Here is a 16,028-nt window from a genome sequence, read left to right on the forward strand (position 1 = left end):
TTTGCACCGTGTGGTGGCACAGATGCCAGTGCAACCCTTCCTCCGCTTTCGATGTGGCTTCAGCCCCCCCCCCCCCCTGCCCTTTGGATTGCACAGTCAGTGTTTGCATTTTAAAAAGGAAGAAACAATAAATAATAACTGTACAAGAATTGTAGTTGTAAAACACAATAAAGCTTACTCAGTAAACGGTAACATGGATTGTTTGCATGTGAAAAGATGTTTTTCTTAAAAGTTAAAAACACCATTAATTACATCCTTAATTGTAAAATCCAATGCAGAGTTACAGCAATCTATGTACACCAATCAGTCAGCTTAGACGGGAGTAACTCTGCATAGAGTTTCACTGTAAAACACCCAGAGTTCAGAAAGCTCTTTAGCAGAGCTCTTTAACAAAGCTCTTTAGCAGAGCTCTTTTACTTACAATCCTGAAGGCAAGCTGTTGATGGAGACGCCAAAAGAATATTCAACAGCTTCTACAAGGAGAAGATCAAACAATACTGACAGCATCCAGGAACCTAGCAGAAAAGACTGAAAAATAGTAAAGGAAGATGTCTTAATCAAGAACACTTTCATTTAACACTTACTGGGCCATCCTAAGGAAAGTTACTCCCTTCCCTTTTACCTTATCAATCTTAGAAGGCTGTAATTCTGCTCAGGGTGGCATATTTTTAACTAGGGACTGGGGACACAAATGAGGAGGAGGAGGAGGAATTTGGATTTATATCCTGCTTTTCTCAGCTGTAAGGAGTCTCCAACCAGCTTACAAACTCCTTCCTTTTCTCACCCCACAACAGACACCTTGTGGACCTGGGCAATTTCGGAGAAAACTGTGACTAGGCCAAGGTCACCCAGCAGGAGCGAGGAAACAAATCCAGTTCAGCAGAAGGAACAAATCCAGCTCAGTAGATAAGAGTCCACCATTCATGGAGAGAAGTGAGAGATCAAACCCAGTTCTCCAGATTAGAGTCCACCTGCTCTTACCACTACACCATGCTGGCTCTCAAGACTTTTGTAAGACCCAAGGGTGCTTTTGGTTATAACAGGAGGTGTTCAAAGGGCTCACAATCCAGGGACAAACGTCATGATCCCATGAAGTATCATTATTTCTAAACTTGATGAGTCAGGTTCTGATGTTTAACTTCTCACACTAGCAAAACTGATACACTGCCACACTAGGGAGACAGAATATTCGAACTACTAACATTCTAAATATACTCTCTTACGAAAATGTGCCTCTTTAAAAAAAACTGCACATAAGGGACCAAATCAGAAGACACAGGGCTCCTGTGGAGAAACGCCAGATAGACTGCTGAAGGATTAAGGAGCACAGGCCACACTGTACAGAACTAATTATAGCTTTACAATGTCTTCCTACTACACTATACTGTAGCTGCAACAGAACGGAATGTATTCATCAACTCAGGTTTCTGAATGACTTCTATGCTTTAGCTATTTGAGAATTGCAGGGAATTTCACAATAAAAAGCACTACATGCAATGTTACAACCCATCCAAACAATTTAACAGCCACCTGAAAATATATGGTCAAAACATACATGGGTGTTCCACAACCATTTTATTCACTAACTTTCATCCTTGCTTATAAACTAGGTGTTCATGCCAGATAGGAAACAGAAAATGAAAGGAACACCTTGAATTCTGAATTTTTTATTTTAAAAATAATAGTTATTTAGTTTGTATAACATAAAAGAGTTATTATTATTATTGATGATGATGATGATAATGGTTTCTTAAATCTGTACAATTTTGTAACAGCTGCTAAATAAATTAAATTACATTTCCTCTATGCAATCGCTGTGCAGAAAATACACTTGCAAATTATGACAACTATATGGCCTAGAAAGCCAATGTACCCTGTTACTCTCCAACCTATATGATAAGCACAGATAACACACAACATATATACTGCCAGCACATTGCTTTGACATTCTGTTACAGAATTAATTGGCCTTTTCATAGCAAACTGGCTTATTTAGCACAAGGTGAGTGAAAGTTCATGTATTCCAGCCATACCTACAGCCAAGGTCCAATTCCTATCTTAAAATGTGTCTCTGGTGAATCATTTCTGCTCAGTCCCAACAGCTGCCTTTGGGAGAGATGGTGGGGATGCCTTTTTTCAGTACTGCTGGCAAGAACTGCTATAATTGTCTTCCAGGTTCATCCCTCTCTCCCCAGGATCTCGACAACTTAAGTCTCTGAAGAGGTGATGGAAGCATCTTATCTCCAGTACATTCCTTGTAAAGGCATGGACGCTGCGGCAATGCACATCCACATGCACCTTCACAGGGCACTGAATCTTTTAAACCAGGGGTCTTCTAAACATGCGACCCAGAGGCCAGATCAAGCACCCTTAGGCAGCTTATCAGGCCCTTGAGTCAGCTGAGGCAACCCCCCACCTCACTCCAGATCTAGCCTGGTGAGCCAGATTTCCACGGGGCTCACCAGGCCAGATCAGGAGCAAGGGGAAAGAGGTTAGCCTCGGTTGCCTCACGTGCCTGATGAGTCTTCTCAAGGTAGCCCTCCCCCACTGCGGTCTCACCAGCCCAGGTACTCCTCAGGGCCATTCTGGTGCCAGCCAAGGCAGCCATCACCACCACCCCACAGGACCCAGCCTGACCAAGTCACATTGGTGCCATATCCAGTCCTTGCAACATATGAGTTCTAAACAGTTAACAACAACAAATCATAACATATCTGTGGGGGTTTTGGTCATATTTAGTCATATTTTTGGTCATCTAATTTAATGTGCAAGAAGTTGCTTGACTCCTAAGACAAGACAAGCAGAGTAAATAATATTGTCTTCACTGATGTGTAATGCAGAGAATACAGCCATAATCACTGATAGGAGAACTGTGTTGCTATAAGGTCATCCATATGTTTATCTGTTAGACAGCAAGCCATTGGAGCAAGCTGTACCCAAAATAGCCTCTGACCTGGATGGCCTAGGATAGCCTGATCTCAGAGATTAAGCAGGGTTGGCCCTGATCAGTATTTGGATGGGAGACCACCAAGGAAGTCCTGGGTCACTATGCAGAGGCAGGCAACGGCAAAGCAAATCTAAACAGCCCTTGCCTTGAAAATCCTGTGGGTCACCATAAGTTAGCTGCGACTTGATGGCACTTTCCACCACCACATACAAGACCAGCTGCAAAACAAATGCAGAGGTTTCTCTAAATCTAAATGCTGTGGACAAGGTATAATTACCATGAAGGATCAACAGCTTTTAAAGGTTCACATACATTATTTACCAATGAGAAACAAGGACAAATTCCTACAGCTAATCTAAAGAGAGGTTAGTTCAGTTTGCAATGAGACTGAAGGAATTACTGTTGGTATGATGCATGAGGAACTGAAATATACTACCCAGGAAACATGAGGGGATGTTCAAATAAATTCCCAGAAAAATATGAAAGGAAACAGAAATAGAACTTACTGAAAATTTTCTGCTGCCGTACCTCCTTTCAAATATCCTAAAGTTATAAATTAGCAAGCTGCTGCAGAATGTGTCTTTGAGATCAAGGCATACTGCTCTCCCACAGACAAGCCTCCAAATCTAGGAGATTTAAAAAGACACATGTATTTACACTTTTATTCCACCCACCTTGAAAACATGTGATGCGTTTTGGCTACAATTTACAGCCTACATTATAACATTATATAAACAGTGGAAAACAACAGTTCTCTAGAAACATTTATCAGATACTAGTAGGCTTTTTTGGAAGCTACTTCACAAGAATAAGGTGGTTATGATAATACATTTAACTAGTGTAACATTATTCAGATACGCATCTGTGGAAAGGGATTTAGGCAAATGATGGTTTGGACCCACCAAAGAGTTTCCACGGATGAAAGGATTTCTGCCCATGGAGCACAACTCTCTCATCTCTCCACAGTGCAGTTCAAAATGCTCTTCAAGGTGAACTCCAGTGGATGGAAGCCCATGTTGTAGCTTAAAATATAGTCATATTTCAAGATGGCAGGATTCAAAATGTTATCTAAAATTAACTTGTATTTGTGGTCACTTCTTACAAAAAAACACATATTACTGAGAAAAAATTGTCTGGTGAACTTAGGAAAATTAAATTATGAATAAACAAAATCCCCTCTCCTAACTTACTGCTATAATGATGAAGCATGCAGAAAAATCTTAACAAATTTCTGTTTCTGGTAGTATTCAGCCCTCTCTCTCTTCCAACTGTTTTGACCCCTTTCACTCTTTCATTACTTCCCATATCAACTTTACAATTTTTTGTCTTCTTCCATGGCTGCAAGCCCTTGGCAGACCCCAGGAACCAAGGAGGGACAGAGACTTACTCAAACAGAGTCCTGACACACAGCAATATCTGTTCCAGATGAACAACCAGAAGTGATGCCACTGTACCACAGGACACTCTAGCACCAATTGGCCATGCTGGAAGGGGCTGATGGGAATTGTAGTCCATAACATCTGGAGTGCCAAAGGTTCACCACTATGGCTCTAGCATCTCCCAGATACCATACAGTAAAAAGATATAGTTTCAAGAAATACCAGAGCATCCCCATACCACAGTGATGTCACTTTGAGTGATGCAGCTGGTAGTAACACTGTGGGACACTGCTTTTATCCCACTGTCCCATTGAGAGATGGTGGGATACCACGGCCAAGGGTGGGAGCTTAACCTCCCTACTTCCACCCACAAAGAAAAAAGCTGTCAACATTAATATTTTGTGTGTAATTTATGAAGACTACAATGATAATTTTTATGCAATAGTTCTGTACTTTAATAAAGAATAAATTAAAAACACACACTCTGAAACAGAGTTCATCTTTAAACTCTATCAGATCACTCCCCTAATGGAAAGTTACTAGCCGGACTCCAACATTTCCCCGTAAAGACCAATCCTGAACAAGTCTATTAAAAATCTTACTACGGTATTTTTAATGGGGCTTACTCCCAGGAAAGAGCTCTTAGGACCATTCTGCTAATTTCTTTATTCTTTGCCAGAGAATCTGATCTGACTCTTAAGATATCATCATTTCAATTCTTCTAACCAGAACACCACATCTCAGGCTATCCCCACATCATTCGCTGTTTCTAGACTTAAATTACTCTTCCCTTTTGCATGAGCCAGGACTCTCTGCATAAATATATTAATTTATTCACTTCATTTATATCCCACCATTCTTCCCACAGGGACTCAAACCACTTACATCATTTTCCCTGCCTCCTTTTTATCCTCACAACAACCCTGTGCAGAAAGCTAGACTGAGGGTGTACAACTAGCCCAAAGTCATCCAAAAATTTCCATGGCAGAACCAAGTCCCAGATCCTAGACTGGCACTCTAGCTTCTCCACCCAGCCAGCTCTCAATTATTTTTCCTTTGAACTAAAGTACCATCACTCCTGTGCACCAGGTACAGTCTTTAGCTTGCCAGCTTATTGGCATTTCCACACTTTGTTTTCTCTACGACTGTTCCCACTTTATGAAACAAGCCCCCCACGTAGGTTGCCAGTCCTGGATTGGAAAATACCTAAAGATTTTGGGAGTGGAACCTGAGGAGGGCACAGCTTGGGCTGCGACCTCAGCAGCGTACATAGAGTCTATCCTCCAAAGCAGCCATTTTTCTGATCTTGGAACTGAACTTGATCCTCTGGGGATGAACTGTAACAGCAGGAGACCTCCAGGCCCCACCTGGATGTAGGCAACCCCACCCCCAAAGAAGTGGGTGCCATCTTTGGAAACTTTCAGGGGGAGCTAGAAGGCTGCTTTATTTGCCAGAGAATGAAAATTACAAGCATTTTATTAGGTTGGGGTAAACTGAGGAAGGGCGGAGTAAGAACAAACAAACCTGGACATCTGAACTGAAGCCACTATGCGATTAACAGCTATGTGAGAACTCATCCTCCTTCTCAGGAAGCAAATAAAAGATAACACACACATTTATGCTGTGCATTGTCGAAGGCTTTCACGGCCAGATTCAACTGATTCTGGTGGGTTTTCCAGACTGTGTGGCCGTGGTCTGGTGGACCACCAGACCACAGCCACACAGCCCGGAAAACCCACCAGAAACATTTATACTGTATTTATCCCATGATCATCTATGAACTCATATAAATGCTCTCCTGCTTACCTGAAATTCTTCTTTCACGGCTTGCAGATTATAGGTGAAGAACTTTTGATAATGTTGAAAAAGCAGAGCCAATAGAAGGGAGAGAGTGCTCGGTACTATTAAGAGGCCCTTGGACAAAGGTGCTTTATCTTGAAAAGAAAAAGGGAAAGGTATCCAGTGAGGTCTCAGCTGCAAAAATGAACATTAGAAGGGACATGGTTCCCCATCAAAATAAAACAATCTCCACCTGACCCAAGCTAGAAATTCCTATCTAATTGGTTCATGATGAAAATGAGGCAAAGATTTAATATGAATACCGCCTTTTATTCAATTTTATTTTAACCAAGTTCTGGCCAGGATCCCAGTTAGAATCACAAAATCCTAGAGCTGGAAGAGACCACAAGGGCCATCAAGTCCAACCCCCTGCCATGCAAGAACACACAATCAAAGCACTCCTGACATATGTTCATCCAGCCTCTGTTTAACAACCTCCAAAGAAGGAGACTCCACCACCCTCCAAGGCAGTGAATTACACTGTCGAACAGCCCTAACAGTCACATGAATATTTTGAGTAGTTTTTACTATAATATAGCGTAATATGTCTGAAGACTTTAAAACATGCATTTTCATTCATTGGGGTATTTTATTTATAGAAGAATAAATTCCATACATTGAGGTATGTGTTCTTGGATCTCTGCTGACCACTATGGGAAGGCAGTGTGTTGGACTGTCTAGAAAGTTGCACTCAGGTCTAGTAGACGTTGGCTCAAATCTTCACTCAGCTGTCAAGTTCAATGCTTGATGCTGCATCAATCACTCCCTCTCACCCTAACCTACCTTACAAGGCTGCAATTGTAAGGGCAAAAAGGGAAAGCCATCTCAAACTCCTTGGAGGAAGGGTGGGATAAAATACATCAATATACAGGCCCCACCCCCCCACCCCATTCTTATATTCATTTCAGTATTCTGTTCACCAAGGTATATGTAATGTATATAGATCCTTTTCTGGATTACTCTTCTTCAAAGGCAGCTGTTCTAACAACCACAAACAGGAACCGTCAACGGACACTGGTGAGATGCTCAGTGAAAATATCTGAACTGTGGTTCACCAGGAGCTATTTCTGAATATCTAACTTAGATCTGGGAAACACATGAAATGATATTGTTGAACAAATGCAGCCTGTATTTATCATTCCTTACAATAACACCCTAGCCCCTCCCCCGCCCCTCACCCCCGGGATTAGGGGACAGATACTCCCAGTCAGAACATTTGTAAACCCAGTTATGTATATATAACAAACATTTTCATCCGTATCAAAAGCCCTGCTTCGCTGTGCAGTACAGTTTACAAGTGTTCAATTATTAATGTTTATGTTAGGCATTTAAAGGAAGTGAGAATCAGGTTATTTTTACTTATATCACAAGGTAGAAAGTCCAGAGCTGCAACCAACATGTGAATCACTCACAAGGGAAAATACAGCTGCCTGTAAAACCCACGCCAAAACCAAAATCTCTTCACTTGATCCAGAAAAAAATGTCAGACACCAAGACATGACAATTTCAGGACATAATAAATACAGCAAAATTATTTTTCTTGTTTGGTATAAAAATTATAGAGTTCAGTAGCACAGATGACAAGGCTTTCAAACTACCTTAATATATATGCCAATAAAGACTTGGTGCTGCTGCAACTACATTAATAGGATGTAGAAATTTTAAAAACCTGATTCTGGAATTCATCTGCATTAGGATGCACTTGACCATTGATTCCACAGTCCAAAAAGTGTCCAAGACTTCCTAAGGGCGTATACATGCACGCACGCATGCGCGCACACACACACACGCACAATTTGCTGTCTGCACACAATGATCTGTGATTGTCGTTTTAGTTAAGACAAATTGCACAAACACCCAGCCCCAATCCACATCAGGACTGTACAGGAAAGTGAGAGGGGACTTAATCACCAGTATGGTACAGTGTCAGACTAGGGAATGGGAGATCCAGATTCAAATACCCACTCTGCCACAGAATCTTGCTGGGCAACTTTGGGCAGGTTACACACTCTCAAACAAACCTATTCAACAGGACAGTTGTGAGGATAAAATAGATGAGAGAAAAATGGGCTAAGATACTTCAGATTCCCATAGAGAAAGTGGGCAGGGGATGAAGTAAGAAAAATTCAACCAGCACTCAATTAAAGGGTATGCATTATTCACTTTTAAAAGCTAATTTCAGTGCAGGAAGCCCAGTTTTCATTATCAAAACCATTCAGGGTTACACCCCTTTTCTGACCTCCCTGGTCTTAACAGAAATTGTATGAAAGTAATTTGCCTTTTATAGAAGAACAGAGATCCATGATTGGTTAATGTCCTCTATATAAATAATTTAACCTGGAGTATAACAGGTGGCCATAATACATATACACACAGAGATCCCTTCAGGGATCTGGTTTACTGCCCAAACACCCTTGGTTTGTCCTCTCAAAGTCTGAATCAATCTCTCCTGAACTGTGCTCTTTACTGTCACCAAATCGGGAGGGGGGGGAGAGAAACTGGCGTCCAAGGGGACATACTCTTCTTTTAGAATATTTTAATCAATAAAAGCAAGCTGTGCTCTGTCCTCACCCACCTAACACATTTTGTTTGTCCTCCATGGGGACCAGTCTAGCACCTCCATCTCTTTTTTCCCAGGGATATTATGGGTTAGTCTTTAAGTCTGGATGGAAGAACAGTGGAACTAAAAGCAAATTATTCCTTCCAAATTGTATTTGCTATTGAAATATTTATAACCCACCATTCTGCATGTTAACAAATTATAATTTAAAACATACAGAATAAAATAACATTCTAAATACCCTCTGTCATTATTCTACAATTTCATTACACCTTGCATTCACCTCCAGTTCTCTCCTGGCAGGAAATTCAAGAATGGATTTGTGCAAGAAAAACATTTATTATTCCAACGTTTATAAATGCATATTAAAAATGAAATAATCAGGACCTTAAAATTATGCTTTTGCTTCTCTAAAGGAACATCAACAGCACAATAGTATTTGTGTGTATCATAAACCAGAAAAAAACCTCCTTCAAAACTTACCCTTTATGTGACAACAAGCTAAATGACTGCACATATTTCATTCTGACCAGTATGTGAATTGTGATCTCAACAAACTAAAGCATTAAACAGGCCAATTTTCTTGGAAGGCCCTCATTCCAAAAGAGCTTACACTTAAATGGGTTTAAAATGTCTACCCTTTTATACACCTTAGGAAAATTGCTGTACTTCCCAGTGCAGTTTATTAAACCAGGAAGTACTGCAGCAGATATGATGAACTCTTAGAAAGTTCAAAGATTGGCCTCGGCCGCCCTCTGCCTGTCATTAGATACACATTTTCCACCAGTGCAAAGCTTCCTGCCAGCTGAGAAACTTATTGCATGCCTCAAACACCACATTCCAAAGGAAGGCCTTGTGCCTAAAAACAGCAAATACATTAAATCAGTGAAGTGACTGGAGTGTCTGAGTTGCCGTGCTTCACAGAAAGAATTTTTTACATATACACAGTCAACTGACAGATTACCACCTTATTGAATACATCCAAGTGCATAAACAACTGTGACAGCAGTCAGTGTTCCATGACTTTTATATATTCCAATAAAGTACCATTTGCATGGAAATAAAAATCCCGGTTAACTTTTACTTTAAAAATACTTTATTTGTACTGCTGAAGACTTTCACAGCTGGAATCAGCTGGCTGTTGTGGGTTTTCTGGGCTGTGGTCTGGTAGTTTTTGCTCCTATGACTGGCATCTTCAGTGTAAGATGAACTTTACCTAGATAGACACATGCAAATGCGCCTCACTCCCACACACCTGTGAGATGGACAAAACATATACCTCACCGCACAATAACTCCACACTGTGTCACTGAAAGAAACACAAGTTACCTTGACATGCCTCTGAAGCTGCCAGTCATAGATGCAAGTGAAACACTATGAGCAAAAACTACTGGGCCACAGCCACACAGCCCAGAAAACCCACAACAACCAGATACTTTCTCTTCCCAAGATAAAAGTGCCTTTTTTACAGCAGAGAACAAGAGATGTCTCATGCATGTGCATCACTTGATTTCTCTACACAACAGCACAATTTGGACTCTGGATTTGAAGGTCTTCTGGGAAGTGTACTTTAGATAGATAATATATACTGTGAAAGGACCTTGAAGCCAAGGTCCTGTTTAAGAGGGCAGATTAGGCACGGCGAAATCAAAAAGACTGAAACTTAAATCTCACACTCAGGGTATCATTACTACCAACCATTTTACTACTCAGCCAGCTGGAGACAAGGGATTAAGCCTCTAGCCTTCAAGGATCTAAGAACAATCATGTAAGGTAGCACCTTTAAAAGGTGAGTTCCCAAACGCAATAACTCTGGTGGCTGTAGCCAATATTTGTCAAAGTGCTAAATTAAGATTGAAGTTCCAAAATCCTTGAATACTACAATAAATAAGTGATTTGCCAAGAAATTGTGCAGGAACATACAATAGAGTGAATAGTCAGGATAAAAATAACAAAGCTATAAACCTAAACTAAGCACATTTGCAAGCACTGACTCAAGAGCCAGATGTTATCCAGCAAGACTGAATCCAATGGGGTTTGAAAAGCCAAGATAAGAGTTCCAATCAGAACCTACACAGAATCAAGAAGTGTCACAAAGTCAGATGTAATCCAGACACAGGGCAAAACTAGGATGAAATGTCTTGATTCTCAACCACCCGTGCTGGCCTGATTATAGTTAACCCATCAAATCTATAGCATATTATGTAACTTGACCAATCAGGTATACTGCTAATCAGGTGACTCAACCAACCAGGTGAGTCAGTCAATTAGACCAAACGCTCTGCAGCTGCATCAGGTCCAATTAAGCAAACATCTTCTCCCACCCATAAGCTTGGACACTAACAAGTTGGAACAGACCCTCCCAGATTCTTGTGGGTGTGTGAGCCCTTGAAACTGCTACACCAAATGGTCTGGCCAGCTCCTGGGCTACCTATCTCACTTAGCCAATTCCCTGAAGCTACAAGCAGCGTGAACGAAATTCTCAAAGAGAAACTTTCATGATTTTTAACTAGGCCTCAGCATGAACTATTGTTTAAATTTAACAAAAAAAATGCTTAAAGGGACCACCTTCTTGTTGTGTACTACAGAACAAGCATTTGCCTTTCCCATCCCACCAGCTCCACAGATAAACACACATGGCATAACCTAATTCTATGCATATTCACTCAGAAATAAGTCTCATTCCGTCCAATTGGTTCTCTACCTACCAGCTGCATTTGAAGAAGTGCTGTTCTAGAATAAACAGGACACTGCTTTTAGGTCATACTATTCACCTACTCACTATTAAAGTCTCTCTTTTAGCAAACTGCTATAGAATCCAGAGCTGTATCTACATATCACTAGATACTCCATTCTCACAGCACGACAGCAGGGGTCCTCCAATATGGCACCCATGGGTGCCATGATACCTGCCGATACCTTTCTTGTGCCCACCAAGTGTTTTTAGAAAGTGGGTGAGGCCAGTGTAAAGATGTTGCTTTTTCCTTTCCCAGCTCTTGCGACCTGTTCCCAATATGCACATTCCAAAGTCCGTTTGCTTCTCCCGCATCCCATGTATCATGGAAGCTTAAGATCCTTCAATGGTTATCATTCTGGTCCCTTTCTGGTTCTCTTCATTATGCTGAATCTCAAACAATCCTTTATTCCATCGCTAGAACCCCGATGTCGCCTGCCAACATGGTGAGGTTGAATTGCGGACTCGAGGGCCCCGGTAACCCCAAAGATATGGTTCTCGTCCCCTCTCTCAGTCTCCACTGAACATGAGGAGATTCCATTCCCTGGTCACCCTCTGCCTCGGGCTTACTTAGTATGGCCTTCTTGAAGACCTCGGTTATACAGGTGACTGGATAATGTTCTGATGGCTAGATCGTGTCCGCTTAACGCCTATAGAAGTCCATTATTAGAGTATTACGATCCAGGGCGGAGGGGTGTCGATGGATCGACCCCTGCGGAACAGTAGTCACCACGCCGCCAACATATGGATTGTCCATCATGGTTATTTCCTGAGGAGATGGCATTGTCCACCATCTGCTGGAGATACCCAAGAGTTCTTGGAGAAGTTCCTGGAACGCTATCTGGAGTGAACCGCCGACCGGAACACTGGTAAAGTACCGCGCTACACCGAAGAGTCAGTGGGCCCTGGCAACTGAGACTCACGTGATTCGTTTCTAATCAATGGGCGGAGGGTGTTTCGACAGGTTCGATGCCTCAAGGCTCCCCGAAATCCAACTAACTTTCCCAGATGACAGCCGGATCCAGGAACTAACTGAAGAGGACAGGAACTCGAGTTGGCCTCGCCTTACCGTAATTGTACGGTAATTCGTGCCAACCGCTGCCCAGAAGGCGCAACAATGGGTGCTTCCAGATGGAAGGGTTCGAAGAGAACCCAACGTGATTGGGAATTGAGCCGGTGAATTGAGAAGGAACGGAAGCCTTCCAGGAAGAGTGCGACCAACAAGGCCGGGTTGTTCCAGGCGATGGACAAAGGAACGAGACGCCGTCGGCAGTACTTACAAGATCTCACAGTCCATGATAAGGTTATGGAACAACTCGATCGACCTTCAACATCAACGTGAATGTGTGAAGGCGCTATAAACATAGAGCTGGCAACGGCAGCGCAATAACGGGCCGAAGCTGAGCCTAAAGGAACGATGCTTTAGAGCTGAGAGAAGGGTTACCATGGCGCTGCCGCGGAGTAAGAACTCCTTGAACGAGAACGGTGCCCTCCTCCAACTACAACGTGCGGAGGCGGATAGGGTCGCGTTCCAGCCTCCCCAGCTGCATTGTGCCAGTAATTCCCCGCGTTGGGGATCGTATTCGTCGCCAACCACAATTAAGCGGAGAATTCAACAGTTGCCGCCACCGCCGTCTCAAGCATTAGCCCCAATGCAAGTCTTCAGCAACCCTCCGTACCGACATAATTCAAGCTCCTGCCTCGCGACCGGTGAGCGCGAGGCTCCAGCCAGAGGTTACCTTTCACCGCCATTCCTCGCCCGCTTCGAACCGCTGGCCGAAACTGCCTTACTTCATTTTGCAACTTGATGCTCATATGCTGGAATTTGATGACATGTATAGATCCGGTGCCTAAAAGTACGTGCGGATATCGGATCAACCTCTAGATGGTGAAGCAGCCCAATGGTTGTAGAGCTATATGAAATTGGGGCAGATGAAACCCACTCGGTAGCTGAGCTGCTGCGGGTCTCCGCTCTTGTTTCCAGGATCCAGATATGAAATAAAGCCATTCATACTGTCAAAACCATCAAAACAGGGTAACCGACCCTTTGCTGAATTTTGGTTCGCTAATTCCCAGGCAGCAGCCAGTAAACTCTGGATTACCGGAACGTATGAAATGCGCTTTCTTTGGAGCCGTGAACGATGATATTCGGTGAGAAGGCGTGGGTTATATCGCGGAGCCTCAAACGACGTAGACGGATTACAGTCGAACGCTGATTTCCACCCGCTCACCCGCGCCAGGTCCGGAAAACAACCCTCCAAAACCACCAGCGAAACAACCGCCTCTGCGCTAGCTAAAAGTCCGCAGCACGACTCCCGCTGAGACTACATCGAACGCCGCCGCCAGGTTGGGTCTGTGTCTTTATTGCGGAGGTCCTGGTCACCTGGCTGCCAACCGCCCAAAGAAACAAAGCTCCTACTCCAGCCCCTCGCACCAAACTGCAAAGGCTCCACACGCAGGTCCGGACCTAAAACATTGCAGGGCACTGCAAAACAGCTTTGAAGACGAGGAAGATGATGATTTTGTTGATCCAGATGGGGGTGAGCCTGTCGCTGGCCAATCTCCGGCTGATGGAGACCCTGGCGCCAGAGGCGGTGAGCGACGGTGGTGCCCTTTAATAATGAGGACTTCTTGCCAACCCCGCGAAAAAATACGCCAGATTTGCTCACCTAGTTGACTTGGTTGCTCTATTGCTTAATACACCTCAGGTGGCAGAGCAACTTGGTTTGAGTGCATAGCATTGGTCAGGCCCATTACCTTTCAATTAAATGGATGGCAGTCCTTTTGGGGACTGAAGGGCCCGCTTGTTTTAGAACCCAACCGTGCTTCACGATGTGCAGAACATTGGAGCTTTAATGCGAGTTTCATTTTACGCCAGTCGCCAAAACACCCCATATGGGGAATGCCTTGGTTGTTATCTCATGAACCTAATTTATACTATGGAAGTAAAGCGCATTGTCCGTTTAATACCCCTACGCGGGGATCACATGCATGAAGGGGAGAACCACCTGGAGAACTCCTCAGAAAAAATCCTAATGATTCTGACCCCATCGTAAAACGGCGTCACCGGATCCGATTTAGCTGGAGTTCCCAGGTTTATTGGGATCTTTCCAAAGTCTTTGAGGAACAGGAGGTGACCAGCTACCCCCCCCATAGAGACACTGATTGCAAGATTCTCCTGGCAACAGCGCAGCTTCCCAAGGGTAGGGATTTATAGAATGAGCCCAGTAGAGGAACGGAGCTACTGCAGCCTTCTTGATAAAATTTAGTAAACGGATTGATCCGGGCGGCTACCAGCACCCACGCCAAGACCGTGTTCTTTTGTTAAGAAGAAGTTGATGGCACACTGAAGTTGTTGTGCACCGATTATAGAGGGCTCAATGCAGTTTCAATGTCAAATAAATATCCATTACCCCTGATCAAGGATCTCCTTGATGCCCTCGGTAAAGGACGCATTTTTACTAAACTCGATCTACGTGAAGCATATTATCGAGTACGCATCGCCGAAGGCTATGAACATATGACAGCTTTTAATACCAAATTTGGCCAATATGAATATCTCGCACGTACCTTTCGGAGTTATCTGAGCCACCGGAGCCTTCTTCATGTCTCTCAAGCATTAACGGCGTTACAGGATTATTTGTACTAAAAGGGTGGAATTTGGTGTATTTAGACGACGCTCTGATATACTCAAGAAAACCTATAATACCTAACAGTTGGTCCGCTTCCAGTAAGCTCGTTTCTCATTGGTCTGCCACCTGAGGTCTCATCAAGCAATGAGAGCAACCAGATTATCCTGGTGATAATTAGTGTAACAACGTAGGTACTGCTCCAATGTTCTGTTGGTACGTCCCGCCTTCTCTACGTAAGTCGGTCCTCCTAGCTGGCCACGATGCCAAGCAAGCGGGACATTTCGGATTTTTAAAAACATTGCACTTGCTTCGCCGTCAGTTTTGGTGGCGCTCCATGCGTAAAGACATTGAATCTTACATTATAGAAGTTGCCTGTATGTGCAGAAGCCAAATCCATCCTATAGGCAAACCCCACGGGTTACGTACCCTATCCCGCGGCTGCCCACCCTGGCAGGTTATATCCATGGGATTTATTACGATCTCCCGAAAGTCACGCTGAACACGTGAAGCCAGATTTGTGGGTGGTATTCTAATCTTTTTTTCCAAGCGAGGCACATTTTATACGCATGTTCCACCATTTCCTTCAGCTCCCCAAACTGGCTGCCAAATTGTTTATACAACATGCCTACCGCTTACATTCCTCTCCTCGATAAGGTCGCGATGATTTCAGACCAAGGGCCCCAATTCATTTCCAAATTTTGGAAGAAGCGCTTTTTTGGGGTTGCTGGGGACCACTCGCTGTCGCCACTTCTTACCACGCAAGTAAAGCTTAATGGGTCAGTCGGAACGTCGACCAACAGAACATTGAGCAGTACCTACGCTGTTACACTAACCATACCAGGATAATTGGTGTGACCTACTACCATTTGCTATGGAATATGCTTACAATAATGCTATTCATAGCCAGTACTTCCAAACCCCTTTGAAGTGGTGGGGC

General features: G+C 43.4%; 1 protein-coding gene across 2 annotated transcripts in view; it reads right to left on the bottom strand.

Moving 5' to 3' along the window:
- Window positions 1-16,028, bottom strand: part of UBAC2 (UBA domain containing 2) — a 101,848-nt gene that overhangs the window by 78,622 nt on the left and 7,198 nt on the right. For both annotated transcript variants that reach the window (XM_048493064.1, XM_048493065.1), the window contains exons 2-4: window positions 6,133-6,260; window positions 3,454-3,573; window positions 422-528 (exon numbers count right to left, since the gene is read on the bottom strand). In XM_048493064.1, the coding sequence (XP_048349021.1) occupies window positions 422-528; window positions 3,454-3,573; window positions 6,133-6,260 (355 nt within the window). The remainder of the gene's footprint in view (window positions 1-421; window positions 529-3,453; window positions 3,574-6,132; window positions 6,261-16,028) is intronic.

The sequence above is a fragment of the Sphaerodactylus townsendi genome, linkage group LG04 (assembly GCF_021028975.2).
Source record: "Sphaerodactylus townsendi isolate TG3544 linkage group LG04, MPM_Stown_v2.3, whole genome shotgun sequence".
NCBI lineage: Eukaryota > Metazoa > Chordata > Lepidosauria > Squamata > Sphaerodactylidae > Sphaerodactylus > Sphaerodactylus townsendi.